Below are 26786 nucleotides of genomic sequence, written 5' to 3'. Positions count from 1 at the left end.
GGTGTTCCCATTGTTCACAGCCTAAAGTTCTCCTGACTATTATGACTGCGAAGTTCGCATCCCTGCCGTGACACCAGTGAGGGGAGCAAGAGGTAGGTGCGTTATTTCATCACTCCTACGTATTCTGTAGCATTTTAACATTAAAAAGATTAGGATGCAAACTAAAATGGCCACTGGCTTTTCTCCATTTCTTAACATAATTAATGGCGTTTAGATGTGAAGAAATACCACACTTGAAAAGGTCCTATGAAACGGACTGCTGGGCCCATCTGGTTTCTTGGGTTCTCCAGAGTTCACATTGCCCTTCCCACTGCCTCTCGTTTGCTCGTATCACATGGAGGGAAGGATGGGAGGCTGACTCTTTATCTCCAGGGACAAGTCCATAGATCCCTTTAAATAATCACAAGCCCTAGCAAGCCTCCTGCTGCTTAGAGAACAAGGTTCCTTTGAAATGAATGCTTCAGCTGTTTATGCCAAAATATATGTATGCTGCCATTGAGTAAAACTTCTTCTCAAATTGTCTTTGGAGCCTATAATTCATCCCTTTGGATTTCTGCAGTGGTCTACAAATTTTGAGTACACTTGATGTTTGGAAACAGTGAAAAGTCACCTCTGGTCAAACCTTGTGAATAATGATCAAAACGATGCAGCTGGTTTGCTTTAAATGAATGACTGAAACAAGCATGCTGCTTCCCAAGATTACTCTGAAGAATTCCAAGAACTCCAGCCCCCTCTTCCTTTTTTGAGTCCCGTATCTCTCCCATTGCCTTTGAAGACCAGCAAGTGTGGCATTTGGGATGGCCTGCCTTCTCCCACGGCTCATGCCCCGCAGCCCTCAGGCAGAGGCAGGTAGAGCTCGCATCTAAGTGCCTCAGTTCCATCCACTTGTGAAACACTCGAGCCACAGATACGTTAGTTTTGGACGATATTTCCCCTTTAGTAAAAAAAAGCTAGGAGGGGACTGGTATTTCCGTATTACTCTGCATAGGGCTCGTGCCTCAGCTTCATGTCTGGTCCAAGATAGACTCTAATCTTCTCAGAGGTGAGCACATTCTATTCTGTTCACCTCATCTGGCAAACACTGGGACGCAGGCCACAGGAACTCGGTGTTGACAAACAGGGTTCTTGGGTGCTGCTAAAGCTGCAGAAATGACACGTCAGCCTTAGGACAGCTTCTGCTGGATTCTGCCAACCCCTATCACACATTCCCAGGTGGGACTAGGGTATCATACCACCTGGCATCAGAAATGCCTTATAACTTCCTTGAACCCCCATCCTCTGCCAGCTTCTGTCAATGCAAACTAGTAAGAAACGGACGTATTTTTCAACCTTTTCTTCTTGCTGGGGCCGGGACAGCGAAAAGCCACGCACACGTTACTTAAGGTTGGATTTGCCAGAGGTTCACCACGCCCTTCCTTCTGCCTCTCTGGGCAGGACTGTTTCTAATCCAAGTGGGTGGACCACCAGAATAGGGAGAGGAATCTCCTTCCTGTTTTCAAAATCGCTGAAGACCCCTCAGCAGGGCACAGTCTTAACACTATGGACAGACATAGCACCCTGTGAAATACACAACAAAGGCACGTGGCCACATGGCATGCGTCTGCATCTTCGATGGTGTGTTGGATCTGGTCTCAGTTTCCCTCATTTGATCAAATTCAAGCCCAACAGCCGGGAATGCCATTTTTAAATTAGGAGCAATGACAAAGGTATCACAGACACTGCCTTCTGTGCTGTCCTGGTCAAGCTGTTATCTGCTTGCTGTTACTTTCAAGAACAGAGTTCATTTTCGTTCGTACCCCTGGAAGGGGAATTGTTACACAGATGTTTGGTTTTGGCCATGAAACCACAGCTTGGGGGCATGGGGGCCTATACTGTGACCTAAGGAGTAGAGTTCGCTGTTACTCACATTTGACTAATTTCAGGTTTCAGCAGTAAGGAACGAACCCACGTAATTCAGAGATGACTGGACTCTCCGTGGGCAGCCTATGTCACCCTTGCCCTCCTTGATGCAGGTCAGAGTTCATCACAGTTATACGCATCCTCTAAAATAACCAACTCTAAACACACTAGTGAGAAATAGAGATTTCACTGAATATTTAGTGGGGATGTGAAGACTCACACCCCACACAGGAAAAAACTAAGAACATGCCCCACAGATGCCTGTGCTTCCCTACTCCCAAATTTCCCCTCCCTGCCAGCCGCTGGACCACTCTTTTCTCCTCATCCTCCTCCATCTCTAAAACTCTGCCCTCATTTACAACACAACATTTATCCAAAGGGAGGCTGGTAATTACCCAGAACACCCTACCACCACTTCTGTTGTTCCCCAAGCTTCCCCGTGATGATGTCGTCTTCCTCCTACGCCCCTCTCCCCATCCTGCCGTCACACTATGTGCTCACTAATCCTAACAACCACTCTGTGAGGGGCTTAGAGAAATTCAGAGACTCACCCAAGCTAAGACATGATAGTCGAGGACTCCTCCCAGGTCTGTCAGACTCCCCGTCAGGGTCCTCACCCACCCCACATGCTGCAGTGCAAAGGCCATGGGCCTGGGGAATGTACACGTGAGGGTGGGAGAGGGGCATGTGTCTGGGGCTGTTGTCTCTACACCCCGAGCAGCACCTGTTCCCCTTATTCAAGCAGCTCCTACAAAGCCAGCTGTGAACCCCCTTTGAGTGATAAGGTCCTGCCTTCACCCAGGCCATCCTGCCTGCTGCCTGCTGGGAGGAAGACGTACCAATGTGATTGGTGACTCGACCTTATTTATTAGGGGTCATTAAAAGCCCCGATAGATTGTAAGTACATTAAACTTCATATGCATTTCTTCTCTCCTCCAGGCGGCCAGTCTGGCCCTACTCTTTCTGAGTGGGCCCAACAGGATGCTCTTGCTCTGCCCCAGGCTTGGCAGCCAGCTGGTGGCAAGATCTGGATGCGGGAGGCAGGCTACAAACATAGGCCATGAGCTACAACCCAGCTGCCCCTGATTTCCACCTTGCTGTTTGCTCCCTGTGTATTTAGCTCCAGCAGGGCACTAACAGGAGAGGGGTGGTTCACAGGGCAGGGTACGTCCACTGCTTGGGCCCTGGTTTTTTTTTTTTTTTTTTTTTTTTTGCGGTACGCGGGCCTCTCACCGCTGTGGCCTCTCCCGTCGCGGAGCACAGGCTCCGGACGCGCAGGCTCAGCGGCCATGGCTCACAGGCGCAGCCGCTCCGCGGCATGTGGGATCTTCCCGGACCGGGGCACGAACCCGCGTCCCCTGCATTGGCAGGCGGACTCTCAACCACTGCGCCACCAGGGAAGCCCTGGGCCCTGGTTTTGATACTAATTGAATATGATCAACACGCAGGGGGACCATATAATCCATACTCCATATTAGAAGGACACTCTGAGAGTGAAAGTGGACACTGTGAATTATGCCAGGACGACAACTCCTAAGTGAACTGGGATGCGTGGTCACCTTATTGAAGCTATTAAAAACCTGGGCTTCCCTGGCGGCGCAGTGGTTGGGAGTCCGCCTGCCGATGCAGGGGACACGGGTTCGTGCCCCGGTCCGAGAAGATCCCACATGCCGCGGAGCGGCTGGGCCCGTGAGCCATGGCCGCTGAGCCTGCGCGTCCGGAGCCTGTGCTCCGCAACGGGAGAGGCCACGACAGTGAGAGGCCCGTGTACCGCAAAAAAAAAAACAAAAACAAACAAACAAAAAACCTACCCTGGGTCCTAACACCCTACCTTGATCACACAGAGACTGGAACACTCAAGGTTCTGCAAGAAATAAGATGGAAATAAAGACAGAAGGCAGACCTATTAAAAAGTTCTGCCCATGCCTTCCTTCTACTTTGAGTTTTCATAATACCATAATGTTTTATTCATGTAAAGCATTTTATAGTTTACAAAGTACTTTCACGAGCATGCTCTTCCTTAATAAGCCTGGAAGGCAGGTAATATGTTCAGCATTTTGAAAAGGCCACAGAGTGAGCTGCAGAGGGAGAACACGAATCCAGGATCAGGGTGAGCCTAGTGTCCTTTCCTCATCCACACCGTGTCCCCTCACGGCCTCTACTCTGGACTGAGCTACCAGCTTGTGTTCTGAACCTAGAATACCTGGGAGAACAATATAGTGAGGCCAGTGGGAGATAGTGGACTGCATCATAGTGTTGTCTGAATCAAAATGAGCTGCAAACCCAGTCATTAGCACTGTGCATATTCAAAATAGAAGTATATATGTGTTCATTTACTTTCAAAACCCAAGCTGGACTAGGTAAGACACTGCCTATCCCCAACATGGCTTTCCAAGGAATTTTTCAAGATTCTAAATTTTATACATATATTAATTGGCAAAGGACCAAACTCCAACATTTGAGACAGTGGCTTTTAATGGGGGGCAGCACATTTGGGTGGTGACTGGGGGGGAGTCCCCTCCTTTATCTCTACCACCTCTGCAAGTCAGTGAATGTTAGTGACACAGAGGTCCAAAGGCGCCAGGCCCGATAGCAACTTCCAATTCCCACACAAGCCTACCATGTGTGGGACTAGTGGCCTTCCGGGGACTAGCCTGTGGCTGACTAATGATGACATCTTGCGTGCTGCTCTCTGGGGCCACGGCAGGCACAACACCTAGAAGTTCTACGGATCTGCACATCTCATTTCAGGGAAATGGGACCTTGGTGTGTTCATCTAAAACATGATGCCCCTACTCAAAACAGTATGTTCTGAACAAGTCCACACAGCACGGACACTCTGCCTACATGAAATTACATGGCTAATTTAGTCCTTTCTCTCCCTAGCCTGTTAAACTTGCTTCTTCTTTTGGGTATTAAGATAACTTAGGTAAAAGTGGAGTTAGGGGAAGCACAAATAATCCCACTGTGTATAACATAAATCAAAAAGTATCACAAAGGACTAACCTGATGCAAACTTTTCCTGGTTTGACAGAAGGACTGATGTTTCCGAGAAAGGATTCCCCAAACCGTCGAAGACACGGGATGCTTATGAGGCCATACTCATGGAACTGATTCATACTGCCAGGAGGATCTGATGTGAATAACGAAGAATTTAGAGAAAAAAGTTTGCCCTCTTGATTCTGACAAATGTCTCAGTTTTGCCCAAAGTCACAAAGCTCCCCTGGGCCTCAACTATCCAACTGGACAGTAAGATATGATATCCTTCATTGGGGTTGCTTTAAATGGGCAAACTGTATGTCAAGATTGATTGAAGTGTGCACAGTATAATGAGACGTCCTAAAGGCCCAGAGTAAACAGCTCCCCTCTCTCTTCATGGAGTTCCATTTTCAATCAAAGCACAGAGGGTTTTTAATTCTCAGCACAGTACTGAAAAATTCTTCTGCAATTAGTAATTAGCAGCAGTCCACAGGAGGAATGAATCATTGATGCCTTTAATGTTCGCAAAATAAAGTGAGTCAATGACTATTTATGGGGCTGCTGAGGATATGGGAGCCTGGGTACCATGAAGTTTGTGACACCAAGGAAGGAGAAGTTAGAATTTGGGGAAGAAATGAGGATAGGAAAAAAAAAAAGGGGTTCTTATTTTCTTATTATAGGAAAGGAAACATCATCCAGAGAGATAGGAAAGGAGACTTGGGTAGAGCTGGGAAAGATGGGGAAATTAAGGAAGAAGTGTTTTAACACAACCAAACTTTCTGTGAGACCTGCAAGTAGAGTGTAATGACCAAATAACTGTTGGTGATGAATCTCTCAGTTATTGTGGTTTTTTTTTTTCTTTTTTTCTTTTTTTTTTTTTGTGGTACACAGGCCTCTCACTGCCGTGGCCTCTCCCGTTGCGGAGCACAGACTCGGGACGCGCAGGCTCAGCGGCTATGGCTCACAGGCCCAGCCGCTCCACGGCATGTGGGATCTTCCCGGACCAGGTCACAAACCCATGTCCCCTGCATCGGCAGGCGGACTCCCAACCACTGCACCACCAGGGAAGCCCTGTTTGCTTGTTTTTGTTTTAGGGTTCACTGATATGTCAGAGGCTGGGTCAAAATAGCATCCTTTCTTCATGAGCACATCATCGTAACTTTGCTTAAAATGGGTACACAGGGAAACGGTGCTCCCCCTCCCACCCTGCTGTACAGCCAAAGTAATGTGATGACTAAAATGCTTAAAAAAAAAAAAAAGCTGGCCATGATTTTCCAAAGCCAGATTTCTGTTGGTAAGAAACTAATGCCACCATTTGATCAGAATAAGCTGTGATGCTGTAAGAGGATCAGACAATGGACTAGACCTCATGGGGAGTACTGAGAAACTCACCAGTGACCATGCCATCATTCTACACGAGATAATTTCATGAGGCCTGCAATCCTCCACAATATACCAGATCGGGATGAAATCCATCTTCCAGGAACTTCAAAGCACGTGTGTAATACACTGAGATCAATAAGACCACAAAAGAAAGAATACACCGATCAGAAAATAATGACTCTTTATTAACTTGTATGGGGTCCAAATTATCCCTTATATACGTTTGTATTCATTCCACAGGGAATTAGGTGATTCACTTCTATATAATCTGCAGGGACCATCTCCAGATCTTCCGGTTCTACTCGAATGACCTCCTCCAGGTTGTTCTGTATAGAACTCTCAGCACCACAGTGACAGCAACTCTGGTAGATTCCCCACACATCCATGAGCTATATCAAGTCCAGCTGTAAACAGGAACAACAAATTTAGAGAGGAAGCAGGCCAACTCCAGAACACTGCTTCTCTGGGGAGAGAACCGTAGTGACAATGGTTCTCTTCACTGGTGGCATGCATGGACTTGCACACTTACTCACTGCTAACTAAATTAGGAGTTAAATTTAGGAGTTAAATTCTAAGTACCTCTTCATTTCAATCCTAAGAACTTCTCCACAAAACGGCTGAAAGTTTTTACTGGACTGCTGTCATGTGAGGCTTAAAGGCAGGAAGTTTCCACACATGAAAGATGGAAACAAAAGCCAATACTCTACACAGCGTCCCAGGCATCCAGACACAGTGTGATAAGGTCCAGAAATCCCCAAATACCTATCAGCCTATTCTGTTTACATAAAGTTAACTGAGAACATTTAAGAACTAGGCTTTTTAAAAGCTGTTTTTATTTGTCAACCCACACAAATCGCACATTGTATTGCTTATTTCGGTTGAGAGCAATTTCAGTAAATTATGACATTTTGCTGCTACAGGAATAGCCTTCCCAGCTCTTTTTTAGTCCTTCAATGACAGGATTAAACTGAATGAACAATAAACTTAAAAAACCATAGAGCACAGGAACATCCATTACGAAATTACTTATCTGATTACAAGTATAATGGCAATAAATAATAGTGTAGAGAGCTGCTGGTATGTTAGACATTAAAACACAAATATGTGAGCTGGAAAACAAAACGGTGGAAATAACTGCTGAGGAGCAGAATAAAGAAAAAAGAATGAAAAAGAATTGAAGACAATCTCAGAGACCTCTGGGACAACACTAAACGCACCAACATTCGAATTACAGGGGTCCCAGAAGAAGAAAAGAAAAAGAAAGGGTCTGAGAAAATATTTGAAGAGATTATAGTTGAAAACTTCCCTAATGGGAAAGGAAACAGTCACCCAAGTTCAGGAAGAACAGAGAGTCCCATATAGGATAAACCCTAGGAAAAACACACCAAGACACATATTAATCAAACTAACAAAAATTAAATTCAAAGAAAAAATATTAAAAGCAGCAAGGGAAAAACAAAAAGTAACATACAAAGGAATTCCCATAAGGTTACCAGCTGATTTTTCAGCAGAAACTCTGCAGGCCAGAGTAGGATATACTTAAAGTGATGAAAGAGAAAAACCTACAACCCAGATTCCTCTACCCAGCAAGGATCTCCTTCAGATTCGATGGAGAAATCAAAAGCTTCTCAGACAAGCAAAAGCTAAGAGAATTCAGCACCATCAAACCAGCTTTACAACAAATGCTAAAGAAACTTATCTAGGCGGGAAACACAAGAAAAGAAAAAGACCCACAAAAACAAACCCAAAAGAATTAAGAAAATGGTAATAGGAACATACATATTGATAATAACCTTGAATGTAAATGGATTAAATGCCCCAACCAAAAGACACAGACTGGCTGAATGGATACAAAAAAAAGACCCACATATATGCTGTCTACAGGAGACCCACTTCAGACCTAGGGACACATATAGACTGAAGGTGAAGGGATGGAAAAAGATATTCCATGCAAATGGAAATCAAAAGAAAGCTGGACTAGCAATACTCATATCTGATAAAATAGACTTTAAAATAAAGACTGTTACAAGAGACAAGGAAGGACACTAAATAATGATCAAAGGATCAATTCAAGAAGAAGATATAACAATTATAAATGTTTATACATCCAACATAGGAGCACCTCAGTACATAAGGCAAATGCTAACAACCATGAAAGGAGAAATCGACAGTAACACAATCATAGTAGGGGACTTTAACACGCCACTTACATCAATGGACAGATTATCCAAACAGAAAATAAATAAGGAAACACAAGCTTTAAATGACACAATAGACCAGATAGATTTAATTGATATTTATAGGACATTCCACCCGAAAGTGGCAGAATACATTTTCTTCTCAAGTGCACACGGAACATACTCCAGGATAGATCACCTCTTGGGTCACAAATCAAGCCTCAGAAAATTTAAGAAAAATGAAATCGTATCAAGTTTCTTTTTTGAACACAACACTATGAGACTGGAAATCAATTACGGGAAAAAAAAATGTAAAAAACACAAATACATGGAGGCTAAACAATGCCCTACTAAATAACCAAGAGATCACTGAAGAAATCAAAGAAGAAATTAAAAAATATATAGAAACAAATGACAATGAAAACACGATGACCCAAAACCTATGGGGCACAGCAAAAGCAGTTCTAAGAGGGAAGTTTATAGCAATTCAATCTCACCTCAAGAAACAAGAAAAATCTCAAATAAACAATCTAACCCTACACTTAAAACAACTAGAGAAAGAAGCGCAAAGAAAACCCAAAGTCAGTAGAAGGAAAGAAATCACAAAAATCAGAGCAGAAATAAATGAAACAGAAATGAAGAAAACAATAGCAAAGATCAATAAAACTAAAAGCGTCTCTTTGAGAAGATAAACAAAACTGATAAACCGTTAGGCAGACTCATCAAGAAAAAAAGGGAGAGGACGTAAATCAATAAAATTAGAAACGAAAAAGGAGAAATCACAACTGACACTGCAGAAATACAAAGGATTATAAGAGACTACTACAAACAGCTATATGCCAATAAAATGTACACACGAAGAAATGGACAAATCCTTGGAAAGGTACAATTTTCCAAGACTGAACGAGGACAAACTAGAAAATATAAACAGACCTATCCCAAGTAATGAAATTGAAACCATAATTAAAAATCTTCCAACAAACAAAAGTCCAGGACCAGATGGCTTCACAGGCAAATTCTATCAAATATTTAGAGAAGAGCTAACATCGATCCTTCTCAAACTCTTCTAAAAAATTGCAGAGGGAGAAACACTCTCAAATTCATTCTACAAAGCCACCATCACCCTGATACCAACACCAGACAAAGGTATCACAAAAAAAGAAAATTATAGACCAATATCACTGATGAACATAGATGCAAAAATTCTCAACAAAATACTAGCAAACAGAATTCAACAACATATTAAAAGGATCATACACCATGACCAAGTGGGATTTATCCCAAGGATGCAAGGATTCTTCAGTATATGCAAATCAATCAATGTGATACACCATATTAACAAATTAAGGAATGAAAACCATATGATCATCTCAATAGATGCAGAAAAAGCTTTTGACAAAATTCAACACACATCTATGATAAAAACTCTCCAGAAAATAGGCATAGAGGGAAACTACCTCAACATAATAAAGGCCATATATGACAAACCCACAGCAAGCATCATACTCAATGGTGAAAAACTGAAAGCGTTTCCACTAAGAACAGGTACAAGACAGGGATGTCCACTCCCGCCACTCTTACTCAACATAGTTTTGGAAGTCCTAGCCATGGCAATCAGAGAAGAAAAAGGAAAAAAAGGAATACAAATTGGAAAAGAAGTAAAACTGTCACTGTTTGCTGATGACATGATACTATACATCGAAAATCCTAAAGATGCTACCAGAAAACTACTAGAACTAATCAATGAATTTGATAAGGTTGCAGGATACAAAACTAATGCACAGAAATCTCTGGCATTCCTATACACCAACAACGAAAAATCAGAAAGAGAAATTAAGGAAACAATCCCATTTACCATTGCAACAAAAAGAATAAAATACCTAGGAATAAACCTGCCTAAAACACTTGTACTCAGAAAACTATAAAACACTGATAAAAGAAGTCAAAGATGACATAAACAGACGGAGAAATATACCATGTTCTTGGACTGGAAGAATCAATACTGTGAAAATGACTATACTACCCAAAGCACTCTACAGATTCAATGCAATCCCTATCAAACTACTAATGGCATCCTTCACAGAATTAGAACAAAAAATTTTACAATTCGTATGGAACCACAAAAGACCCTGAACAGCCAAAGCAATCTTGAGAAAGAAAAACGGAGTCGGAGGAATCAGGCTCCCCGACTTCAAACTATACCACAAAGTTACAGTAATCAAGACAGTATGGTACTGGCACAAAAACAGAAATATAGATCAATGGTACAGGATAGAAAGCCCAGAGATAAACCCATGCACATATGATCACCTAATTTACAACAAAGGAGGCAAGAACATACAATGGAGAAAAGACAGCCTGTTCAATAAATGGTGCTGGGAAAAGTGGACAGCTACATGTAAAAAAATGAAATTAGAACACTCCCTAACACCATACACAAAAATAAACTCTAAATAGATTAAAGACCTAAATGTAAGACCAGACACTATAAAACTCTTAAAGGGAAACACAGAAAAAACACTCTTTGACATAAACCACAGGAAGATCCTTTTTGACCCACCTCCTACAGTAACGGAAATAAAAACAAAAATAAACAAATGGGACTTAATTAGACTTCAAAGCTTTTGCACAGCAAAGGAAACCATAAACAAGACAAAAAGACAACCCTCAGAATAGGAGAAAATATTTGCAAGTGAAACAACAAAGGATTAATCTACGAAGTATACAAACAGCTCATGGAGCTCAATAACAAAAAAACAAACAATCCAATTAAAAACTGGGTGGAAGACCTAAATAGACATTTCACCAAAGAAGACATACAGATGGCCAAGAGGCGCATGAAAAGATGTTCAACATCATTAATTATTAAAGAAATGCAAATCAAAACTACAGTGAGGTATCACCTCACGCCCATCAGAATGGCTATTATCAAAAAATCTAGAAACAATAAATGCTGGAAAGGATGTGGTGAAAAGGGAACCCTCCTGCACTGTTGGTGGGAATGTAAATTGATACAACCACTATGGAAAATAGTATGGAGGTTCCTTAAAAAACTAAAAATAGAACTACCACATGACCCAGTGATCCCACTACTGGGCATATACCCTGAGAAAACCATAATTCAAAAAGAGACATGTACCACAATGTTCACTGTAGTACTATTTACAATAGCCAGGACATGGAAGCAACCTAAATGTCCATCGACAGATGAATGGATAAAGATGTGGCACATATATACAATGGAATATTACTCAACCATAAAAAGAAATGAAATTGAGTTATTTGTAGTGAGGTGGGTGGACCTAGAGTCTATCATACAGAGTGAAGTAAGTCAGAAAGACAAAAACAAATACTGCATTCTAACGCATATATACGGAATGTAAAAAAAAAAAAAAAAGGTACTGATGAACCTAGTTGCAGGGCAGGAATAAAGATGTAGATATAGAGAATGGACTTGAGGACATGGGGTGGGAGGCAGAAGCTGCGGCGAAGTGAGAGTAGCATCGACACGTATACACTACCGAATGTAAAATAGTTAGCTAGTGGGAAGCAGCAGCATAGCACAGGGAGATCAGCTCGGTGCTTTGTGACCACCTAGAGGGGTGGGATAGGGAGGATGGGAGGGAGGCTCAAGAGGGAGGGGATATGGGGACATGTGTATGCTTATGGCTGATTCACTTCGGTGTACAACAGAAACTAGCACGGTATTGTGAAGCAATCATATTCCAATAAAGATCTATTTTAAAAAAAAGAGAATAAGAAGCAAGTCTATGATAAGCAGGCTTTGTGGCTGTATTTACAGCTTAGGCAAGTTCAAGCATTAGAACACCTGCTATATATTAAAAGTACTTACCAAATCATCCACGTCACCACCTTCCTCACATACAGCTGCTGTGTCTTCATCTGGATTTTCTTTGGGGGCCAGAAACTGTAAATAGAAGTTAGGCACAATACCAAAAGGACGTTTTTGCCTCCTTTAATGGAGGAACGCATGCAAATGGCCCCAAAGAAACACCATCTTGACGTACGCCCCTTCATTTGGCTCTGGATGAGAGGAACAATTGCGAGGTTGAATAGTCCACTGACTAGTCACAGAGAAAGTTCTTGACGAGAGGGAGGAAATGACACGGCTCGCCAAGGCAGCGAGCACGCGGAGGGCACAGAGGACAGCAGATATTCCCATTTCTGCTTCCACAGGGGGCATGTGGGCTCCTGAGGGTTCAGAAGAGAACCAAACACCCCAAACAGGTATGTCTCTGCCTCTTTTGAAGAGAGCATTAAGAATCAAGTGTCTGGACTTAAAGATTATAATCATCTATTCCTCAGTTTCACTGAGGACAAAAAAGGTAAAAGGAAGGACTTCTTTTAGAGATGTGAAACACAAAAATGGGTGAGCTTGGGAGATTGTTCAATTCTTTTTCTGGCAATCTTTCAATTTCTGTTAGAAATTGTTTGAAAACAGGAAGGTGGATGAGAAAACTTCTAGTGTACACTTCTGCTTAGCATCAGTGTTGTAGACTTGGAACTTCTAAAAGGCAGCTACTAGAAAAGCAAGGGCCCTGAATTGAAGTTTGCAAGCATCTAGGAATGCAACTCAGATGTTAAAAGGGTAGTGAGTGCCTTTGAAGACTATCTGAACATTCCTGCCCTCCATCCTGTCCCTCCAAGAGATAGCAGTGGGGACTCTTATCCTTTAAGGTGTGTGGTAACTGCATCCAAGAGCTAGTTTCTATGAACCACTTATCCATCCTCACACCAGAGTTGATCTTCTTGTAGCACAAGTACATAACATGGTGGCAGAGACAAGGCTGCAGGAGTGAGTGTTTTTAAAAGGGGAGGTGGGAGGCAAGGCACGCCTCTCCTGGCAAGCATCCCTCAGGGTCAGTGTGCATGGAGCCTGCAGGCAGTGAGCGAGCCTTACGGCCCACTTGGTCCTGTAGTAGCTCCACCCAAGAAGGAAAGGTGTACTCGTACGCACTTCCCTCACTTTCTCGACATGAAAGCATGGCAAGAACCGCTTTCCCTATATATCCCTGTGATTTCTATGGTACAGTGGACATAATGGAGGCCTCGGAAACCTAAGATCTATAAATAGGCCTTGTTAGCACCTTGGACATGGCCATGACAGGTTTTTTTGGTTTTTTTAAAATTAATTAATTTATTTTTGGCTGTGTTGGGCCTTCACTGCTGTGCGCAGGCTTTCTCTAGCTGCAGCGAACGGGGGCTACTCTTCGTTGCAGTGCATGGGCTTCTCATTGCGCTGGCTTCTTTTGTTGTGGAGCACAGGCTCTAGGTGCGTGGGCTTCAGTAGTTGCGGCTCTCAGGGTCTAGAGCGCAGGCTCAGTAGATGTGGCGCACGGGCTTAGTTGCTCCGTGGCATGTGGGATCTTCCTGGCCCAGGGCTCGAACCCGTGTCCCCTGCATTGGCAGGCAGATTCTTAACCACTGCACCACCAGGGAAGTCCCTGACAGTTTGTTTTTGACTCAACATCCCTCCTGGACTTTTTCCTCCTCAGTCAAAACCATCTCATCATTCATTAACTTCAATTTTGATTGAGAGATTAAGGAATTTTTCTTCTTCTAAGGACATTTACAAATCTTTCCATAGCCCTCTGTTGACCCTGAACTGGACTGTGTTCAGCGCTGGGCATCTACAGTTTAGGGGACAGAAAATGCTAGCAGTGGGCACACAGCCTGGAACAGAACTGTAACGCAGCATCCATATCATTAATTCTATTTATTCTGGTTGATTTTTAATAAAGATATCTGAGGGCCACATAGACATACATGAATAAGAAATTCATACTGTATTTGCATATGGTTTACATCTAAAGCTTAAACCCTGCTCTTAGATGCCCAAATTAATCTTTACTTATGATTCTAATTATTATCAATATTAAAAAATATTTTTTATTTTGTTCCTCTCCTCTCCTACTCACGATCATTAACCCCCATATGGTTTTCCCTGCAGCAAGAATACCAGCGCAAAGGACAAAGACTTATCCAGCTGGTAAGAAGCGAATAAAAGGTAGAGCTGTGTCTTACCATACGCCTGTGGGGGGCTACAAACGACCGGCACCTTCAAACACAAGCTCCATGGTCTCAGTGTTTCTGTAGTCCACTATGTCTTTTATCATCCCTTAGAAACCTGATACATGGTAGGTATTTATTGATGAATCTAGAAAATTCCTAATGTTTTTTGGCACGCAGCCTCTAAAAGCTCTAATTCCCATTCCCTCCTCACCTGCAAAAGCCCCTTTCACACTGCAATTACAGGATAAATGAAGATAGGACTGTCTGCACAGTATGACCATGGTATATACAATTAAACACAAATGGCATGTCTCTGAGATGAGGCCAAGCTCCTAGGAAGAAAGGAACGGCAGCAAACAAACTTCCATTTCCATCAAGTGCTAAACATCTGCAACTGATTTCCTGACAGATCTGCTTCACATTTCTGCTCAAGCAAATTACAGCTAAAAGCTGGGCTGCCATCCATTATCCTCCCCAAAGCCCCAGGCGAGGCTGATCTCTTACACATATCATATCACTCCTTACCATCAGAGTTTTTAACTACAAGTAATTTCCAGGCTGTGCAGTGACAGGGAAGCTAGAGATAAAGCAGAGAATTCAACGACTGGCCTGTTTTCTCAATAAAAGCAACAGGTTCTCTGAACGCAGCCGAAAGGGTCACAAGTCAACTCTTGACTTTTCTTATGTTCTTTCTCTCTGCAATATGCTGAAAAAGCAGAGAATAAACAGAAAGAACCGTTGTGTGACACAGTCTTCCATCCTCAAACCACCATCATTTACTTGGGTTACCAAGAAAGAACCTCCTTACTTGGAGATCTTTATGAAATGGATAAACTACTACTTCTCAGGTACACCGAAATACAATTCTGGCCACAAGCAGAGAAACGGCATCAATAACCTCTATATAGAAGCTTCCAGTCCTATTCCTCCATAAGACTAAAAACTAAATATCAGCTTGTCCTCAGACCCTTACCAATCCCCAAATTGAAAACACATGGCTTCCACCGGGCTTATTCCAACACCGTCAGGTGATCCCAAAGAATCACCCATAATCCAGATACACAAAAGCATGAGGAAGAATGAAAATCTGCTTGCATGTATTTTGTCTAAAATGACACACACCTAGGTTTCATTAATGCTATTTTCATGCTATAAAGGCACTAAAGTACAGCAGAGAAATCCTGCAAACTAGTGTGGAGGAAAGAACCATCACCTAAGCACTGCCCGTTCCTCAGTAACCCTGGGCAAGCCGCCTGGCCTCCCTATAACTGAGTCTTCCTCAAAAATAAGATGAGAATACTACTACTGACTGTATCTATTTCATGGGGTTGTATTGCTCCTCAGGTAAAATAAAGCATACAAAAATGCTTTGTGGTACTGTAGATTTTATGTTCCAATTCCTAGGAATACACCCAACACATGTCTACCAAATGATAGGTATAAGAATACTCACAGCATTTTTATTCACAATTCCCAAAGTTTGGAAACAATCAAATGTCCATCATTAGGAGAATGGATGAATAAATTGTGGTACAGCCATAAAAGCGAATACTACCTAGCTATAATAAAGAATGAACAATTTTAACATCATGGATGAATCATAAAAGGCATGATTCCAATTATGTGAAGGTTAAGCCAGGCAAAATGACTCTCAAGTGACAGATGTCATCAGGGAGCCTTCTGAGGAGTTGGAAATGCTCTTTATTTTGACCTGGGTGGTGGGTACCCTGATATATGAGCATGTAAGAATTTATCAGTGTACACATTTAAGATTTGTGCATTTACTGTATGTTCCACCTCAAAAAAAAGTTTTAATTGTATCTTAAAAGTATCAAGCTCTAAACAAATATAAGGTAACACTGTGATGTTTTAATTATCGCTTTTCTCATACTAACATCCAGAACAATTACACTAGAGATTTAAGGCAGAAAAGGAAAGTGGAAAAGACCAAAGAAAAGTGTCATGGGGTCCAAGAGCGGCCGGCAGTGAGAGAAAACTGTTCTCAAGAAATGATTCCTAAATTTTATCTTATAATCCTTCACAAGGTTTTGGAGATCTCTTTTGAAAGAGGGAGCATGAGCCTCTTTTCTTTATGTACATGCGGCTGGTGGCATTCTAAGGCGGAGGCATGGAGATGACTATAGTTGGAATCCAGGGTCTGGGCTCTAGGCAATTCAGCTAGCCATGAACTTGTTGTGAGACACCGAGAAAGTCAACTTCAAATCTCTAGACTGCATCTAGAAAATGACCAGATCACTAAGCATCGAGCATCTGTGATGCTACGATGGAAAAATCAATAAATGTCAACAACAAAAAAGCAGGCTAGATTAGGCAGCTATAAGGAAAACAAGTGCTAAAATGATGCTTTCTCCCCCTTAGATTTTGTATCAAATGATTGTTTAGACATAGCTCAGCATCCTGGAATCCCGTGAGAAACAATATTCCAAAGCCATGGGAAGAAATCCTCTTTCCCCTCTGTGCTCTTAATATGGAGTAAAAAGAATGGAGGACTGGGGGTCAGTCCAACAACTGGATTCCTGGCCAGTGACTTACTATGAGACCTCAGACACATCATTTTACGTCTCAGCCCTAAGTTTCTTCATATATAAAATAAGGAGTTTGGACTAGATCAGTATTTTTCAGGTTCTGTTCCTTGAGGTCCTGAGGGTTCTTCCAAGTCCTGTGGGCATGGGACAATTTGCCACTCCCACTGCCCATCAAGTGAGAAGCATCACCTTTCTCTGTTTTATCTATCAGGCTTCCTTGTAAGCTTTCAGTTTTAAGAAATAAAAACTCAGCTAGGAGATCATGAGGATTTATTCCAGCTGAATAAAATTCTACACAACTTAAGCCAGTATCTTCCGCCTTAGTGAAGGCTCTGACTTGTTTAAATTCTTTTAGCCCAGGGCTTCTCAGAAGCAGCATCCTTTGTTGTGGGGGCCTGCACCCACTAGGAGGCAGTAGCACGCCGCCTGCTGTAACCACCCAGAATCTCTGGACAATGGCAATGTCTCCTGGGGAACAAAATCACCCTTGGCTGAGAACCACTGTTCTATCCCTAACACAGGTTAGTAGGAAAAACTTAAAAGAAACATTTTTTTTAATAAAGAAGATAAACTTCAAATGAAGAATCAGCTTATCTCGACCTTTCACAAGTCCAGGTCTCTCACTGACTGTGGTTCCCAGATGCTCCTGGAATGTGCCAGGATAAACAGGCACACCTCCTACCCACCACAGAGCCACACCCTGTGAAATGAGCTGACGGAAGAAGGGTGCACAGGCGCTACGAAGGCCCACCCATGTTATCGCAAATGGCAGGATTTCCATCTTTTTACGGCTAAGGAGTCTTCCATTGTATATGTATACCACATCTTTATCCATTCATCAACAATGGGCACTTAGGTTTTTTCCACATCTTGGTTATTGTAAATAATGCTGCGGTGAACAAAGAAGTGTATATATCTTTTTGAATGATGGACCTTGAGAGTATTATGCTAAGAGAAATAAGTCAGATAGAGAAAGACAAATAGTATATGATTTCACTCATATGTGGAATATAAAACCAAACCAAAACAAAAGAACAAACCAAACTAAACAAAAACAAACACACAGATACAGAGAACAGAGTGGTGGTTACCAAAAGGGAAGGCATGAGGGGAGGGCGAAATGGGTAGAGGGGGTCAACTGTATGGGGATGAATGGACACTAAACTTTTGGTGGTGAGCATGCTGTAGTGTATACAGAAGTCAAAATATAATGTTGTCCACAGAAATGTACATAACACTATAAACCAATGTGAACTCACTAAATATAAATAAATAAAATAAAGCTGGAGGAAAAAATATAAAAGACCTTATCAAACATCAAACATTAATGGCATGTCTAACAATAAAAACTAGAAACAGAAAAGTTAAATGAAAGAATTCACAGGTTATAATGACAATAAACATGAATGAAAAAGAGGAGTAATATTTATGTCTAGGCTTTGAAATGAAATAGAGGTATCAGTTATTGAAAAGAAAAGTGACTGTCTACGCTTATGTCATGAAAGAACTTTCTATTTCTGCAGCAAGGCTGACGTACCTATATTTCTCAAAGAATCATAAAATCCACATATTTCTAGAATACACTGGAGGGAAACAGCTCTCCTTAAGACGTACAAGTGTAAAGTTATGATTTAACTTTCATTTAAAATGGATATCCTGAATAATTATTTCCTTTCAAATCATCAACATTTAATAGCAATAATGTGACAGTTGCTAACTTTAAATAACTTATGGTAAATATCTTGAAAGAATTTTAATGGACTATGAGGACTGTTCTCCAATCTCTGATTATAGCCAAGTTTCCTTAAGTGATTATTTGGTAAGTGGCCAAACTTAACACTTGCTTTGGGACTTCCCTGGTGGCGCAGTGGTTAAGAATTCGCCTGCCAATGCAGGGGACACGGATTCGAGCCCTGGTCCGGGAAGATCCCACATGCTGCGGGGCAACTAAGCCCCCGTGCCACAACTACTGAGCCTGCGCTCTAGAGCCCGTGAGCCACAACTACTAAGCCCGCGTGCCACAACTACTGAAGCCCACGCGCCTAGAGCCTGTGCTCTGCAACAAGAGAAGCCACTGCAGTAAGAAGCCCACGTACCGCAATGAAGAGTAGCCCCCACTTGCCGCAACTAGAGAAAGTCCGTGTGCGGCAACGAAGACCCAACGCAGCCAAAAAAACAAAAAATAAATAAATAAATTTAAATAAATAAAAACACTTGCTCTGAAGAAAATGTAAATGAATATTTTAGTGTATGGCCAAAAGTGATTACACTTCCATAACTTACCCAGGAGAAAAAGCTGAAGCATGTCTCTCCTATTAAAACCACAAGGAATCAACTTCCTTGAGCCAGAATCTCACTAATTCTCCCATTATCATCTGTATGTACACTTTTCCTTCCACATTTCTCTCCAAAAATCAACAGGGGACATTTAAAAATATTTTTAATATAAAGGATTAAGTTTTCATTCTGAAAAAAAATGAAGGGTTCATGTGATACTGAAGCAGACACAAAAGCATAACTGCAAGTCAGACAGGACAGAGTGTGCGTTGAGCGTGAATCACAACAATGGGCTCCACTCTGCTGTTTACCATGTTTTCTTCCTATTCAAACATGGTGATGTTTTCAGAGTTGTCTTAAACCGCAACCAACTGAAATCAGTTCTGTTGATACTAGGATCATGTAAGGACACCAGCCCATATCTAGTCTTAACTGAAACTCCTCTCTGCAGCTTCATTACCAGACATTACAATTCCTGATGGTTAGGCTCTGTGCCCTTAAATTCCAAAGATGATACTGCATTTGCAACAAAGACTAAGCCCCAGACACTTGCAAGCAGCACACTATCCCTTCCTAGATTTCTTTCTTTTCTGATTTTCTGGAGTCACTTAGCTGTGACACCTTTGGTTAAGAGGTACTGCTGGGAGGAAAGACTACCTTTTTTAGGTCAGTGCTTTCCTCTTCCTCCCCAAACTGTAATGTGTACTCAATTCTCACCTGGATGATAGGGTTTTTTTTTAATGCAATGACTAAAATTATTTGCCTTGACTTATTTTACCTGTTTAGCAAAAACTGATTGATGAGCTTTCACCCTATGTGATTTTATGTGTCAACTTGGCTACACTATGGTGACCAGCTGCTGTGTCAAACACTAGTCTAGAGGTTTCTGTAAAGGTATTTTGTAAATGCGACTAAAGTTTACAATCAGCTGACTTTAAGTAAAGAAGGTTACTCTTGGTAATGTTGGTAGGCCTCATCCAATCAGTTGAAGGAATTCTGTCTCTGGACTGTAATAGAGAAATCCTGCCTGAATTTCCAACTTGCTGGCCTGCTCTACAAATTTCAAATTTGCCAGCCCCAACAACTGCGTGAGCCAATTCCTTAAAATAAATCAGTCCCCACCACCCCCATACATACACACACACAGACACCAGACACACACGCATTCTATTGGTCTGTCTCTCTGGAGAGTCCTGAATGATGCATCCTAGTTCAAGGGGGAAAGATTATCTTGCCATTGTATAAAATAACAAACAGAAATAGAACCACTTAAGTGGCACTCTGAAGCCCAAGGCACTCAGTCCTGACTGCGGCAGAAGGGGGTACAGACACCACTGAACCCCTTCTGAGACAATAATCAGCACCTTGGAGTATTTTTTTTTTTTTTTAATCCTGGTTTAAAAATTCAATTATTGGGGCTTCCCTGGTGGCGCAGTGGCTGAGGGTCCGCCTGCCAATGCAGGGGACACGGGTTCGTGCCCCGGTCCGGGAAGATCCCACATGCTGCAGAGCGGCTGGGCCCGTGAGCCATGGCCGCTAAGCCTGCGCGTCCAGAGCCTGTGCTGCACAACAAGAGAGGCCAAAACAGTGAGAGGCCCGCGTACCGCAAAAAAAAAAAAAAAAAAATTCAATTATTTCCCTTTGAAGCATGAGGATGGATAGCTTCACTTTAACTAGGCCCTAACATCAGCCCATCTCGCCAAAAGACATTTAACAAGACGAGTGATGTTTTCTACTCTTATATAGCAGTCCACGTGGCCTTCTAATCCCAACCTGGTCGTGGCGAGGAGGCAGAATTCTTCACATACTTTCTCTGAAAATGGCTGCTGCTACTTAAGCACCTCAAGTATCTGGAAACCTTCATTAACTGATGCTTACTATGAAGTTTAAAATTAAGCAAAAAAGGCCTCTGCGTAATCGTACTTCATAAATATTCATCTACTATGTATGCCTCACTGGACGTTAACTCTCGTGGGGACTGTGGTTAACAGTGCAGAGGGCTTGGCCTCTGTTCGCCCAGGCTCTTTCTATCCCAGGATCCAGGGCCGTGGGCAGCTTATCTAAGGAGACAACATGGAGTATGCTTTTTAAATTCTGGGATCTTACTTCCTGAAAGCGGGGGCCATATCTGTTCTTTAACAAAATGCTTTTGCCAGGCAAAGTGCTTAATAAAAATTCTTGTATACTCTAACTCCTTTGCCAAACAATATTATGGTTTTTTCCAAGTGCATTTATCGAGCTGAAAATTCAAGGTATTTAAAATTTGGCCTGAATTTGGCCATAGATGAACATCTCCAGCCTTGTTTCTGCCATTTCCTTAGATTACTGTCCACCAGTCCCAGACCAAGCTCTCCCTTAGCTTGGCAGTTAATTTTTGAGTCTCCAGTTTTTCCTTCTACTACCTTATAACCAGCTGTTTGAGTTTCTAGAGGGCGGAGTGCTGTCTTATCATCGAGCACAGTGCCTAGCAAACAGCACAGGCTTAGCACATAACTGACAGATGCCAGGTGTGGTACTAGCAGGGCTGGGTCAACCAGTGACTATAAGTGACACTGAATGTTACAAACCATATACTTTTGAGCTACTCAATTTAATTTCACTAAACTTTCACCACAAATCTGAGGTATAATGAAAGACTACTGAGCTAAATAGCTATATGTTTTTGACTCATAACTGAAATCAGATTCAGTGCTCATACATCAAGCAGGAAGACACCAAGCATATTGACCATTTGTGTCAATATGAAGATCATGGGGCCCGCATACATGGGGTGCTCTACTGTAAAGACCTAGATATGCCTTATGTTAGAATACCACTATCGTTCTACCTTGCTGCACGTCACAATCATCTGAGGGGCTTTAAAAACTCAAAATCATGCCCAAAACACATCTCAGACCAACAGAACCTCAGGCGAGAGAGAGAGGCACCTGTCATCAGTAATTTTTCTTTTAAAATAGCTCCCCAGGTGACTAACAGGTGGCCTGGGTGGGAATCACTGGGCTGGATAGGTTTCCTAGCCTTAACCAGGGTCTACGCTAAGCGTGGTTTATACTATGGACCAGGAACTCTAGAGGCACTGAGTTCTAGAAACACTAATCTAGTTACCCTTAGAATTTTACTTCTTCAAGAAAGAATGGGCATCGGGGCTTCCCTGGTGGCGCAGTGGTTAAGAATCTGCCTACCAATGCAGGGGACACGGGTTTGAGCCCTGGTCCGGGAAGATCCCACATGCTGTGGAGCAACTAAGCCCGTGTGCCACAACTACTGAGCCTGCACTCTAGAGCCCGCGAGCCACAACTACTGAAGCCCACACACCTGGAGCCCGTGCTCTGCAACGAAGAGTAGCCCCTGCTCGCTGCAACTAGAGAAAGCCTGCACGCGGCAATGAAGACCCAACGCAGCCATAAATGAATGAATGAATGAATGAAATTTAAAAAACAAAAAAGAAAGAATGGGCATCAAGAAAATAATATCCACTGCAATAATTCATCTAAAGACAGGGAGCTACCCCTCAATACCTTTTTGGCTTCCTCAGCAGTAACAGAGCTTCCAGAGGCTTCATCTTTGGTGATCAGAGTAATTCCATCTAGAAAGTAATTCACAGAGTAAAATTCAAGTACAAAGAATCAATCCCAATCCCACCTTCCTTTCCACCGCACCTCCTCCCATCTTTGCACTGGAGATTTTTAGAACTATAAAGGTGCTCTTCTCTATAAGAAATATAAAACTTTATTAAAGGCACTCAACTCACATTGCTCCTCCCATCTTCCATTACCCTTTCTCCTATTTTTGCTTATTAAAATGAAGGGCACATCGCAAATGCTACCAGCTGTGTGCAGTCTTTCTTGATTGGCTCTCCCCTTTAGAACTCTCAGATCAGTTTGTTTATCCCTTTGAAATGGCTCTCATCACGTCGTATCCTGTATAACTATTCGTACATATTTTAGCCCTCCTAACAGATTATACTTTTCTCTAGGGCAGGGACTATGCTTTATTCATCTTTATATTCCCCTCAATGTAGTACATAGCAGGAGCTCAGTAAATAAGGGAAAACTGAATGACTATACTTTGGTCCCAACCCATGAGGTATGGGAATGTGCAGACATTTTGACTTCTAGTAGTGTTACTGGCTATTGACGGAATGGCAGGAGAGCTAAGGTCAGGAGGAAACATGCTCTTACAATGAATGGCCTTGTCTATCATTTAGCACAGTACATCGAGTTTAGCTCAGAGAGAGCAAATCAAGGATAGAAAATTTACCCTTTAGTTTTCTCTTTTTCCTAAGATTTTCTTCTGCCTCAAATGGCTGATGCATCAAACGCTTTCAGAAAAGCACATGCATTTAACATCCATTTGCACCTAGAAATGGCACAGGTCATGTGTATTCTCTCAATAGGTTATAGGCTCTTAGAAAATATGTGTCTTGTGTGTGTCCTACAAGTTTCTTTTCAGCAAGCAATATGCCAGAGGCATTCAATAAATACCAAAACCAATCTCTTTCATCTATTGGGTCGGCAGCAGGGACACAAAAGAGATTTGAATAAGCCCCACTCACCACCTATTCTAATAGCTTTTGCTCCCGAGTGTAAAAGTTAAAGGGCTGAAAAATTAACTGTCAGAGAAATGCTTGCCTGAGTGATGAAAAGCTGCCTGTTAGAAGCTGGATAGACAGGAATGCAACTCCTTTTATACAGAATTTGCATAGAAAGACAGGTTGAAACTAATTTGGGGGGCTCTACTTCAAGTACAAAGTTTCATACTTTGCAATATCATTGTTTTCATAATATGTACTTTTAATAGGTAACCTCTTATATTTGGGTTCTGAAAGAAAATCAAGTCAGGTTAAAGAAAATGGGCAAAGGACATGACGGAAATCAAACATCATGCCTAAAATTGAAAGATTTGCCCTCTTTCTACGATTAATTTGCATTGGTCACTTAAGTGAGGAACTGAATGGCTTTGGTGCATGAAGATGCTGGTCAGCTGATATGGAAAGCCAAAGAACACGGCAATGAAAGGTGGAGGAGGGGAAAACGTGGGGGAGGTCAGTGAAAGTGCTGTGGATCCAGCAGGACTGACAGGTCTAAGAATCGCAGAAAGGGAACAATGTCTGCCTGCACAGCTTCTTTACTCATCAAACAGAAAGGCGTAATCTCTGAAAGGGTCACGATGCATAACGAGTTTAAGATGGGACTTATATGTTTACTTATTATTTATCACTTTGTACTTATGATTAAGCAAAATTTTTAGTTCACTGAATCCTGAGCGTTTCCCAAATCCACATGGAAAGTTATCGGGTCCTCATATAACACATCACACAATATAATTTATATTTAGAATTTATACTTAGAAAAAAATAGCATAAATATTTGGATAAAAAGATAAATGACACCTTACCCTGGATGACAATCTCCCAGAAATGATTTAATTGTTTAACTTCCACTTTCTCTCGAAGGGCTTTCAGGAAACTGTTAAAGTGCTGCTCTTCTGAAAACTGTGGTAGCATGTGGAGGTAGAGGAGGTGGCAGGTCAGAGCTCATACAGAAACGTATTTCATCCCCAGACCAAAGCAGCACATATACAAGAATCCACGATATTTATTAAAAATATATAAAATGTTCTTCTTTGGTAAATGGGAAACTGGCATTTCAAATTTCACCTTCATTTGCTGGGAGCCAGAAATCTTTCCATCTGTTGAAGGTGCAGAAATTTCCATAGCCACACAGTTTTTTTGGTGGCCTGGTACTTTGTTTTTTAAGTTTTAATATAGACAGAGTCAAACAAAGACAGAGTAATTTAGTGGGATGCTTGTGCACGCATCACCCAGCTTCCATAACTGTTAGTTGGCCAATCTTGTTTCATCGATAACCCTCAACTTCTCCCACAACCCTTGGATTGTTTTGAAGCAAATTTCAATCACATTAGCTCATCTATAAATATTTCAGTATGCAATATCTAAAATATAGAGACTTATTAAAATATTCACAAAAAATTAATAACAGGAGCAAATAACCAGTCACATTTTCCCAACTTACTTTCTTTTTACATTTTTAGTTTAAAAAGGTCATTAAGATGGACTGATATGTCTCTAAAGTCTCTCTGGATCCTCCTCCATCTCCTTCTCTCTCTCCCTTTTTTGGAATCCAATGACCTGGTACTCTAAAGGACATGTGGTGGCAACAGCGCACAGAAGCGTTATCAGACACTCCATCCAGCCTTGGGGGGGGGGGCATGGGGTAGAGGTGCTAAAAAACCATTTTCACTACCTTTTCATCTAAGCAAATCTTTCTCCACCTGACTGAGTCATCCTTAGTCTTATACTAACTCTACTTTGCCAAAATTTTGTTTTTTTATCTGTAGGGAATTTGGATTATCTACTACTGAATCTTTTATCCCATTTTAATTTGAACAATTTTCTCATCATTCTTTGTAACTACCTAAACAATTCAAGAAGTAACTTGTTCATTTACTCAGCAAATATGTAATAAGCACCCACATACAAACTAATGTACACTACAACCGTGCCTACTTTAAAAATATACTTTCTAATTTAAACTTACTCTCATCTAGAGTTCATGTATAAAAGCCTAGAAATAATTTGGAAGATTTTTAGATGCGTTTTCTAATATTCCTACTAAAACAAACAGAAAACCCCACAAAAGGTGGGACAGGAGTGCTGAGTTATTCATTTTCAGTGTTCTTTTTTTCCTGGCATTCAGATCCCTACTTCTGTCTTCATCAAATCCTTCTCAATAATTACACAACTATATTTTTTCCATCCATTTCCCTAAAATAGTTAGCCAAATATAATACAATACAATAGAAATTTCATTGGCTCCCTAAATAGAAATCATAAAGCCAGGGCTACAGAGTGTAATAAAAAGCTAACTCCCAGGGATAAAAGATCCCACTCACCCACACATCTTTATTCCTCCTCAGAAATTACACCAATAGCAAAATGAGTTAGTCATTTCTACTTCCTTGGCATACGCTGCTCTTCACAGTAAGGATGAGTATTTCCAAAGCCCAGGCTTATTTGTGGGGTGCTATATGTCTCCCCCCTCTGGTGGTGACCAACTGGTTAGGAAGAGGACACAGGATAGCATTACCTGAATGGCTTCTTCCCGGAAGACTCTGATACAGTCCATGCTCTTCATAAAATACAGTGTTTCGTTAGTATCCAAAAACTGCTCAATGTGATTTATTAACTGGTGACTTGCTAGAACATAAGACAATAAATTTATTTTCCTTGATTTGAGTGATGCTTGTTAGAGAGAACGTACGCTCTTGTGTGCTTGTAAGTATGTGTTATGGATCAAAAGCCTCGCGGTCCATATGCACAAAAGCCATTTTTCTTGTAAGGGGGTGGATGGGAAGGAAAGATGAGATGCAAAACACTGACTTCAAAAGTCTACATTTAGAAAGTCTGCATAATACTTATTGACATTTGACAAGAAATAAAATTTCTAAAATGCTTAGAATTATAGCTAAA

The 26786-nt window shown here is 41.7% G+C and overlaps 1 protein-coding gene across 3 annotated transcripts in view; it reads right to left on the bottom strand.

The window, feature by feature from the left end:
• Positions 1–6425: 6425 nt before the first annotated feature.
• Positions 6426–26786, bottom strand: part of XRCC5 (X-ray repair cross complementing 5) — a 96193-nt gene continuing 75832 nt past the window's right edge. For all 3 annotated transcript variants that reach the window (XM_033428018.2, XM_049711892.1, XM_004262743.4), the window contains 5 exons: positions 26404–26513; positions 24692–24788; positions 22813–22880; positions 12292–12366; positions 6426–6665 (listed from right to left, as the gene is read on the bottom strand). In XM_033428018.2, the coding sequence (XP_033283909.1) occupies positions 6651–6665; positions 12292–12366; positions 22813–22880; positions 24692–24788; positions 26404–26513 (365 nt within the window). In that variant the 3' untranslated portion in view covers positions 6426–6650. The remainder of the gene's footprint in view (positions 6666–12291; positions 12367–22812; positions 22881–24691; positions 24789–26403; positions 26514–26786) is intronic.

This window comes from Orcinus orca, chromosome 7 (genome assembly GCF_937001465.1).
Source record: "Orcinus orca chromosome 7, mOrcOrc1.1, whole genome shotgun sequence".
Taxonomy (NCBI): Eukaryota; Metazoa; Chordata; class Mammalia; order Artiodactyla; family Delphinidae; genus Orcinus; species Orcinus orca.
This window is presented reverse-complemented; position numbering and strand designations above follow the sequence as displayed.